General features: G+C 44.6%; 2 protein-coding genes across 2 annotated transcripts; one reads left to right on the top strand and one right to left on the bottom strand.

Annotated features, from left to right (window-relative positions):
• Positions 1 to 215: 215 nt before the first annotated feature.
• On the bottom strand, positions 216 to 5,098 carry mcm3 (minichromosome maintenance complex component 3). Its single transcript, XM_024291751.2, has 17 exons — positions 4,867 to 5,098; positions 4,631 to 4,743; positions 3,559 to 3,767; positions 3,357 to 3,487; positions 3,051 to 3,289; positions 2,866 to 2,974; positions 2,633 to 2,786; positions 2,317 to 2,448; positions 2,029 to 2,237; positions 1,781 to 1,955; positions 1,579 to 1,705; positions 1,351 to 1,501; positions 1,142 to 1,282; positions 958 to 1,067; positions 808 to 881; positions 635 to 740; positions 216 to 548 (listed from the first exon to the last, which is right to left on the bottom strand). The coding sequence occupies exons 1-17, from the start codon at positions 4,939 to 4,941 to the stop codon at positions 350 to 352; spliced, it is 2,454 nt and encodes an 817-aa protein (XP_024147519.1). The 5' UTR covers positions 4,942 to 5,098; the 3' UTR covers positions 216 to 349.
• A 657-nt stretch (positions 5,099 to 5,755) lies between these two features.
• paqr8 (progestin and adipoQ receptor family member VIII) lies at positions 5,756 to 10,117 on the top strand. Its single transcript, XM_024290609.2, has 2 exons — positions 5,756 to 6,077; positions 7,118 to 10,117. Exon 2 carries the CDS (start codon positions 7,140 to 7,142, stop codon positions 8,211 to 8,213), a length of 1,074 nt encoding a protein of 357 aa, XP_024146377.1. The 5' UTR covers positions 5,756 to 6,077; positions 7,118 to 7,139; the 3' UTR covers positions 8,214 to 10,117.
• Positions 10,118 to 10,323: the final 206 nt, after the last annotated feature.

Below are 10,323 nucleotides of genomic sequence, written 5' to 3' on the forward strand. Positions count from 1 at the left end.
CTCAAATGACCTCAGACTCCATGAGGGTGGTATGGAGGCTCCACGCCCACTTCATGAGGCTGTAGTGTATCAGCAGTTTCTGCTAGACGAAGGCGTTGAAGTAACAGACTGGTCATGGCGAGAATGAAGCATCAAAAAGAATATTTCAGTGTACCCTCTCTTCTCTTGTATTATTTTCCAATTAAATCAGTTTATTGAAAGTATTCAGTCAATAATCAGATATGTGCATCATTTTATTAGTTTTGGACTTTAACAATATCAGACCATTTCCACTATTTACAAAAGTTGAGAAAATCCCCTTCCTTGCATCACAACACAAACATTCCCTCGCCGCCCTCGCCATCGTCGCTCAGATGAGGAAGACGATGTTATCCGCCACCATGACCTGGTTATCGTCCTGCATACGCGCCAAAGCGGAGCGGACCTCCGTGTCCGTGAAGACCGCCCCGCCCTCCTTGTTGATGCCGTCCATCAGCGCCTCCATCTTGATCGACTGAGCGTGTGCGGACTGGAAGACGGCGAACAGCGAGGACTTGAACTCCTTCAGCCTGATGGAGAGAAAGCAGGAGAAGGTTTTAAGGTCGTAAGTGACGGTGTTGTAGAGTGGGACCTGCATGAGGGCGGGGCTACGTACCTCTCGGCAGACAGTTCTGCACCTTCAGCCTGCGGCGTGGCGTCCATGGCCTCATCCTCCTCCTCCCGCCGCTGGGGTTTGGTTGCCTTGGAGATTCCAGACTGAACTGCAGAGAAAATTTCAAATTAGGAAATTCTTCTGGGTCCAAAAGGTTCCTGAACATCACTGCTTACTTTCAGGAACGTCCTGCTCTTCGGTGAAGTCATAGGGGCTGTAAGGCTCACTGCCCTGAGATCCACGTCGCCCCCTGCAGGAGATAAGAGGAAGTGTCAGTGCTGACGTCAGAGCGGAGCCTTTTTATTTTTGATGATAGTCCTCCTGACCTCTTCCTCTGGCTGCTCTGCGATCGCTGTGAGACCGGCTCCTCTTCCTCTTCGTCCTCTGATCCGGAGTCGCGGTCCTGTCTTGAACGCTTCTTCTCTTTTTCCAGAACCTGCGGGTCACACGGCGGGGAGCGTCACCACAAAAGCCGAAAACCCTCGTGACTCGCGGCGGAGCGGGACAAACCTTTTTGAAGTACGCAAACTGGACGAGCTCCACGGCGACCTCTGAATCCACGCGCTCCACCACCTTGCTGATGCGGGCTTTGGCGTGCGCCGTGGCGAGGCGGATCAGCGTCTCCAGAGTACGAGCCGTCACCGGGGAGGTCTACAGGGGGAGACGGGGTCAGAGACGGACCTCTCCAAAAGGAGGAAAGACGGAGAGCTGCTGCTCACCCTCGCGATGTCCGATCCCAGCTGCTCCTGGCCCCTCAGCCTGGAATACTCCTCTGCGATGTGATTGGCTGCCTCCTCCGTCAGCACAGGAGTCACCGCCTTGGCGATGTGGATGTACTTCCTCATGAACTCCTTACTCAGAATCTTATCCCTGAAAGCAAACAACCACGCTTGAATTCCAGCGTTTCCTCCGGAAAGCGTGTGACGGAAAGTACTGGCGCCTCCTACTTCTTCCTCCTGCTTCCGTGCAGCAGGACGTTGTGTTTCTCGTAGATCTGGAGCTCCTCACGCTCGTCCACCACCACGTCTGGATCCTCAGTGGCCAGCACGTCCACCGTCCCGCCCAGAGCCATAGCTGGAGAAGGAGGCGACATCGTCAGGATGTGTGGCATAAAGCGAGTGGACGAACACGACTGCGGCTCTTTGGTACCTGCCCCCTCCTGCTCGCGCGGGTCGCGGTAGCGGTGCATCCTCAGCACGTGGTCGGAGATCTCTCGGTCCTGCTCCGGGTCCATCTGGTCCAGGACGATGAACAAAAGGTCGAAGCGGGAAAGCAGGGAGTCCTGCAGGCCGATGTTCTCCATGGGGGTCTTGTACTGGTCGTACTGTGGCAAAAATAAAAGCAGGTGAATTGTTGCAGGAGTTACCGTGGCGAGGTTTAGCAGGGGAGGGGCTTACCCTGCCGTAGACCGGGTTGGCGGCAGCCAGCACGGAGCAGCGGGCGTTGAGCCGCGCATGGATGCCGGCCTTCGCGATGGTGACGCGGCCCTGCTCCATCACCTCGTGGATGGCCGTGCGGTCAATGTCAGACATCTTGTCAAACTCGTCGATGCATACCACGCCGCGGTCAGCCAGCACCATGGCACCCGCCTCCAGACGCCGCTCGCCTTGGGAGAGAAGACCCGTTGAGAAAAGAAGCGAAAGAAAATGGGGGGAAATTAGTCAGGAGAAGGTGGGTGGAGTTACCTGTCTCCTGGTCGGTGGTGACGGCTGCTGTGAGACCCACGCCAGACGACCCCCGCCCGGTGGTGGGAATGGCTCTGGGCGCTGTGTGGAGGACGTATCGCAACAGCTGGGACTTCGCCACCGACGGGTCACCTGCAACCCATTAGATGTTAATGACTCATATGATAAAAATCATGTTTTTGTTGATATTTAACATTTTCTTGTCACATTTTTCTACAGATTTAAAAACATTTATACAGTAGCTTTACACTATCAGGCAGTCAAGTGCTGGTTCCTTTAAAAGCCGTAACCACGTTACGCTCCTGGACGGTCTTACCGATAAGCAGGATGTTGATGTCCCCTCGGATGCGGGAGCCATTCTCCAGCACCTTCTCCACGCCTCCCAGCAGCATACACAGGATGGCCTTCTTGATGTACTCGTGGCCGTGGATGCTGGGAGCCAGAGAGCGCGCCAGCTGGTCAAACACATTCTACCGAGACAAAAACCAAAACAATTCAGCCCCTCTGTGCGCTGAAACAGGAAGTTCTAAAAGGAGAAAATCGACTCACAATGGAGCGAGTCTGACTGAAGTTCCGGATTTTGGCGGCGTCGTCAGCAGAGAAGCACGGCGACACCTCCTTGCTCATTTGTTTCACGTTGCATGCTATCATGATCGTCCTAAAACCCAAAGAGATTGAGTTTATTGGTCAAAGTATCCAAGAAACTCAGAAAGCAGAACTTAAACGCATCAAACCTGAAGGTGCCGGAGGTGAATCCTCCCTTCTTCCCGGGAAGGCAGCGGTACGTTCCGATCACCTGCACCCTGTCTCCGGGCTTCACCAGATCCACCAGGTCGTTGTCCAGGATGATGTCCACGGAGCGGGGCAGCTGGCCAGCAGGGGCCTTCTCTGGCATCTCCTGCACCGTGATGGTCTGGTGGTCCTTGTAGGTGGAGAGGCCAAACTCCGTCTCCAGCGGGTTGTTCTCCTCGTCCTGAAATCGGCAAGGTTCAGTCCAAAGCTCACATGTGTAGTGACAGAGATCGTGGTTTCAACTGTACCTTGGTGGGGTAGATGGCGCTGGAGGGAAAAGCATCAAGCGAGGTCAGGTCGGTGTACTTCCTCTCCATGGTCTTCTTCGTGGCCGGGCAGTAGTGGACGCTGCGCACCACTTTGGGACGTACCAGAGAACCTGCAGCCCACGAGATCACGTTAGCAATTCTGTGACCCTTTCGCGAATCCCACAAACAGAAATGTGCTTACATTTGGTGATGATGCCCTCCACGCAAACCATGCTGCCCAGTAGGCGGGACGTCAGCGTCCGCGGCGAGACGTGCTTGGAGCCGAAGCTCCCCTCCAGACCCACAAAGAACTCCTCGTGTTGCTTGGCGTAGGTGGCGTCCACAGAGGCCACCAGGTCCTTCAGAGCCCGCTGGAACGCCAGCAGCTCCTCGAAGGCGTTGCTCATCAATCTGATAGAGATGAAGCATTCATGATCATGAAAAAAATACTCAATTTCCTGAGTTCATGATCAAAATTTATCATTTTAACTATTTTCCCTGCTTTTTACAATGAAAAATAAATTAAACAAACTTTTATGAATAATACTTGTTTCAGCATAAAAATATCAAAATTAAATAAATTCACATTTTATAAATTAAAACCTCAGAGAGGTCTTAGATGGGATATTTTTGGCTAGACTGATTTAAAAAAAAGATATAAAAAGTAGTAACTAATAAAATTATTTTTAGACCTAAAATTAAAAGCAAAAACTCCAAAATGAGGGGTCTGTAACCTTTATTGCAAAAAGACTAATTCTGTCAAGTTTCTTATAGGAACGGAACCCTAAAAGAACTTTATTGTTTAGAAAAATAACTTTGTTTTTGTGGGGAATTAAAAATATGTTTTAGATGAAATCTAGCTTTGAAATATTTGCATTAAATGCATTTCGATAAACAATTTCATCTTTTTTGGTTGCTTTTGATAGCAGCAAATACAAGTTCATTTCAAAATAAAATACATCCGGTCTCAAATAAAATCATCCTGCTGCAGCAGATTTACTTGAAATAAAAATAAATTAGGTCAACCCACATCTTTTTTTGTTTGTTTTTATCATTATATATAAACATAACATTCAATAATTTTTTTTGTTTTATTCATATAAAAATACACTACAATGTTAAAATTCTCATTTTGGCCACAAGAGGGCAGCAGAGACAATTCAGTAATGAAGTTAAATTCATTTCTTTCTCCTCGCGATTTTAACTGTTTTGTGTTAGTGTTCAATGTCTACACAAATGTGTGTGTCGTGTCAGCTTTGTGTGTTGATTCTGACTTTGCAGCTCGGGCCTCGTTGCGTCTCCTCAGGTCGTTGATGTTGACGATGAGTCGCCCTTTGTTCTCGCTGATCATGTCCCGGACTTTGCTTTGGTAAATGCCCTGGTCTTGCTAAAAATGTCACAAGAAAACAAACAAACAATTAAAGAAACAAAAATATTGCTTAGTTTCACCAAAACCAAACCAGTTCACGCGAGACGAAAGAATGTGGTTACTTGAACTAATAAGACTCACATCGTCGTCCAGGAAGTCCAGATAGTCCCTCTGCGCCTCCCTCATCTCCTGGTCATCTACCACGTCAGTCGCCATTTTTGTTGCAAAGTTTTTAAGTTTAAAAACTGACAAAAGCTTACTAACTACTGCCGCCGCCTTGTGCTTCGCTGCCGACAAGCCGCACAAGTGAAAGACTTTCGCGCCACAGCGTGCCGCGTGCAACCAAAGCGTGCACCCCTATTGGCCAGCTAGGAAGCCGCCTCTTTGGCTCCTGGGTCAGCTATCCAATAGAATGTTTGCTTCACAGTGTTGCCCCGCCCTCCCAAGAACTCCCGCGAAAATGCGGCGGAAGGGGAGGAGTCTAGACTTGAGCATCCATTTCGAGATGGTTTGTAGTTAGAGGTTTTGCCACTAGAGGGAGACAAACACCGATCGAAAATTCAATAGAACATCAGAATTGTGAACTTTTAAAGTTAATGCAAAAATATAAATTAAAAACTTAAAAAAATGTTTTTTATACGAATATAAAGAAATACATAAATAAAAAATGAATGGGATATAATTAAAAGCACTCCAGTAGATAATAAACAAACAAACGAAATATGCTACTAAATGGATATTATTGCATAAAAACGCAGTTTTTGACCTGGTAGACATGTTCCCCCTTTTTATATTGGATTTATCTAAAAATCCAAATATAGTTCAGAGAAATACTTTTCCAATTTGTCCAGTTTTTATGAAATTAAGGCAGCTAAAGCAATACTGTACTTTCACTTTTATTTCTTTAAAAATAATTATTTTCTTTTTCAACTTTTCATGGTTAACTATTATTGTTATTTTCGTTAGATATTAGTATTTCTTTAAAGTTGGTCTTGTTGCATATAGGTGCCAAATAAATAAAGCAGCAAAATCGTGTGTAGGCTATAGTTGTAGAACAAAAGTTTAAAAAAAAAGCATGTGATATATTTTGAGAACTTTATTCTGCTCTGAAAATGTAAATATAGGCGTGCTGGGGCATGAAAAAAATGACTTTTTACATTTGAACTTCTGGTGGGCGTGTCTTGAAAGTTTGACTCCGCCTCTCCAGTCTACCGGGTCGGTTTTGTTTTTGCCGGTTGACAGCCTGAGAAATGTCTCGGTAGTTTTGAATCCTCTTGTCTGCCCGCTTTGTGTTGGAGGAGAGTCGGTCTGAGGTTAAAACCAAGCAGGTGCTGCCCGGTCTACCTGAACAGGTGAGAAGAACATTTTATTCTCTCTTATGAAAAATAAAAAAAAACTTTGCTTGCTCAAGCTCTGAGACAGAATTTATGTGAAGTTAATAAGATAATCATGTGAATTTAATACCATAAAAATTTGAATCGGTCTACACTTGTTGGAAGGTGTTTGCCACGCCCACATCCACATCCCAGGTTTTGATGGTAGAAGCCTCTGCTGGGAGAGGTCAGGCTGCACCCTTGCAGAAGATAATTCTTTGAAACATTGCATCACAGCTCCTTAATTGAGACAATTTTAGCTCACATTCTTTTGTGTGAGTGTCATATAAAGGCATGTTTACAGGCTTGGTCACTTGCTGTCTGTAATTAAAGCCCAATGTCTCCCCTAGTACTGGCATTTTGATGCATTACAGTCTTTAAATGCAACGTGCCAAGAGGCTTACAGTTCAGAGTTGTACTATGAACCCTGATGGATAAATTAATGAATGAAAAGCCACAAAGAATTTTCCTGGTTGTAGTTCAGGATTTTTAAATGACTCTTTCATCTGTGTGGGTAATTTCTGCAGCATGACTCCGAGATTATTTAAAGTCCCACTCCAGTCATCTTTTAATCTATTGTAAAAGCGTCTCCAGTGGTGTTTTAATTTTGATTTTGCAGTTTTTAGCCAAAATGTAAAATAATTGCTTGTAGTTTCTGCAGAGCAGCAGTAGTTCATTATAAATTAGGTGTCAGCACACCTCTTTCTGTTGCTGAAAGCTCTCTGTTTCTCTCTCGCTACAGTCCCAACCTAATATTCAGAAAACAAAGACATTCACGGATCTCGTCTAAAAGTGGATGCACCAGAATGGGGCCCGTCTAGTGTATTTTCTATGTCACAAACACAATATTTTTGAAACAGCATTTTTCCCCGTCTACTTCTGATTCATGACAAAGATACTTCGAAATGCTATATTAAGCCCTATTTTGTTTAAATATGTCCCCCATCATCAAAAAATACCACAAGAACATGTTAAAAACACATCATTAATAACCTTTATACGCTTTTTGTCTTCAACAGTGTCTTTATTGCAGCAGGAGAAATGTTGACGGACATCCTACAGCGGTTCAGCGCCTTCACGCTGACCGTAAAGCACCTCAGCCGCTTCCCTCACATCTCAGACCTCATCTCCGGCTCTCCTCCGTCACTTGCAGCTACTGTCCCCGCCTCTGAGGTCCCCACCCTTTTCCGAGAGCCCTACATCTTGTCGGGCTACCGCCCCGTTCAGCAAGACTGGCGCTGCTACGTCCTCAGCCTCTTCCAGCGGCACAACGAATCTCTAAATGTATGGACTCACTTGCTTGCAGTCCCTGTCCTGTTGATTCGCTGGTGGGCCAATGTTAGTGCCCTGGGGTGCCCCTTGGATGCAGCCTCTCTACCTCTTGGCCTCTTCATGGTGTCTGCACTCACATACCTCTGTCTCAGTGTGGCAGCACATCTCCTGCAGTCTCACTCAGTGCGTGCACACTACTTTTTCTTCTTTCTGGACTATGTAGGTGTAGCTGTGTACCAATACGGTTGTTCCCTTGGTCATTATTTCTACACATCGGAGCCGGCATGGAGGGACAGGATTGGGAGGCTCTTTCTTCCCGGAGCTGCTCTCTTTGCATGGCTCTCCTGTGCAGGCTGCTGCTTTGCTAAGTACAAGTACAGGCGGCCGTATCCGGTACAGCGGAAAATCTGCCAGCTGATCCCCACCGGGGTGGCCTACGTGTTGGACATCAGCCCCGTGGTCCACCGCCTGCTCACCACCTCATGGACTCAAGAGTCCTCCCTGACCTTTCACACCCTGCAGATCGCCTCTTTCCTGTTGTCCGCCTTCTTCTTTTCCTGCCCCGTACCCGAGCGCTTCTTCCCGGGCCGCTGTGACTTTGTGGGCCAGGGTCACCAGGTCTTCCACGTGTTTCTGTCCATGTGCACCTTGTTCCAGCTGGAGGCTCTTTTCCAAGACTACGCCAGGCGGCGGGAGACGGTGGTGGTGGTTTTTGGGGAGTGGCAACTGTGGTGGGGTTGCGTGACCTTCCCAGTTCTGCTTACCTGTTGCATTCTGACAGCACTTCTCACCATGAGGTACACAGACAAGAAACTGCGGGAGCAAAAAGATACTAACCTGTAGGAAGTTTACTACTTTTATGGATTTAATCATTTATAATTATGTACTCTAAATATTTAAACAATAAACTGTTTATAGTTTAATTTATAGATGCAAATGATTAAAGTGCTGAATCAAGGACGATAATAGTTGGTACAAAGAAGGTCATAAATAAAAATAATAAAAAGTATTTAAAAAATGTGGTTACTTATTTGACCCAAGAACCATCTAGTGTTTAAAATACTTGAAGAAAAATGAAGAAAAGTTGAAAATACTTTAGAAATTATCTCTTGTCACCCAATGTTTTTTGGTAGTTCTCGTTGACCTTGTATGTCAATCACTGAGGAATCCCTTCCTTTCTGTGGTCCTACCAGTTCTCTTTGAGGAGAGCTGTAATAATGGTGGACACACCCTCTTTTCTTAGAATTTAAGAGTTACTTGTTTAGGAAAAGTCGCAGGAGAAAGTGTCTGTTGTTTCACTGCTAGACATGACCGCCCAACCTTGGTGGGTCGTCTAGGTTGTTTTCCAGTTATCCCTGCCTTTCCTGTCGCTGATCGTCTGATTTTCATAACCTGGAGTTAACTCATTCTACTAATCATCAGGTAGAAGGCAAAAGTAGCAGGAAAACAAGCCGAAACCAAGTAGTCTGTGGGAGTGTTCTCCAAGAATCAACAGTCACTGTTTCCTGTAGACCAGAGGATGTGCTTGGACCTAAAGAGTTGGCAGAACTTGTTGATACAAACCAGACTAACAGAAGTTAAAACTTCACTTACATGTATTTTCCCTCTATAAAATGCACCCGATTTAAAGGCACATGGTCACGTATGTCATCTATAAGGCATACTGAACTGTAAGACGCTTTAGAGTCAGAGATAAATCACTGAAGATAACTGCGTTCAGAGTAACTCTAGAACTTGTTTGGAACACGCTACATGTTAGCATTTTAGCTACGCTGGCATGTTTACAATAACACCCAACCTTGTTTGAAACACATTAGTAAAACTACCATTTTGTTCAAAATCAGTTAACACAATCAGAAATAATTCCCGTAAGAGGTCCAAATTGTTCCAAATTATAAGGTGTACTGTCGTTTTTTTGAGAAAAATAAAGACTTTAAAGTGCGGAAAACATGGTATGCTAAATCTGTTTGAATCATTCTTGGATGTCATTCGTGAGGAAAAAAGTTTTCTTTCTTACATCAATATGTAAAAGTTCACTCTTTTAAATTATTTAGTTTAGCTGTGGCTGCTTATTCAGTTAAAGGGTCATTCTTTAGATGGAAAAGGTGGTGTGCCACAAGGCAGTATTTTGGGTTCCAATCTTTTTCCCAAACTTCTTCTTTTTTTTTTACGTTGATCCAAATTCAAATATTTTAAACTGAAAACTATTACCTGTCCATTATAACCTACAGTAACCCTGCCCCATCCAAGCCCTAGAAGTCTAAAAATCTGAATCCCAAGTATTCAGCATATCAGAAAATAAAGTTGTTTTTAAAATAAATATGGACTATACCAACAAGTTCTAGGCAGAGAGATCAATAACCTTCTTTCTTGGTTTTTAAAACTCAAAAGTGATTCTTACACACTTGTATTTGCTTGACTAACTAAATACATAATGCATAATGTGCACAGGTAATTATTGTTTGACAACTACAGACTGACCTTTGACAATCTGGAATGTAACAGTGCTGCCTTTAAAAGAGTCAAATAAAACCTCTGTGACCTAAACTTGTTCTTTTACATTTCTTTTTTTTTTTTGCACTTCACAGACACATTTTTAAAGTTGACAGACTTTGAATACAGATAATTAGTGTGTTCCACCATGCAGGTATGTGTCTTTCAACCCTGTAACCGTGATACACCAAGTTACCTTTTTGTAAATTCTAAGGACTCAACATTTTCACAAAAGTCTATGATAGTAAGGATTTTTTTTCATTGGAAAATTGAAGGTGTGGGTTCATAATTTCTCTTTTTTAGATACCGTGTAGCTAGGATTTCAGAAAATTTTATTTTGTGCTTTGAGTTCTGTAGCTTCAGTGGAAAGATAAGTATCAGAATCATTTAAATCTTGGCAGAACAATTATGTTTTAGTATTCTTATTTTCCCAAGTATAGTGTTAATCGAAAAAAGAGGC

Source organism: Oryzias melastigma, linkage group LG24, assembly GCF_002922805.2.
Source record: "Oryzias melastigma strain HK-1 linkage group LG24, ASM292280v2, whole genome shotgun sequence".
Lineage (NCBI taxonomy): Eukaryota > Metazoa > Chordata > Actinopteri > Beloniformes > Adrianichthyidae > Oryzias > Oryzias melastigma.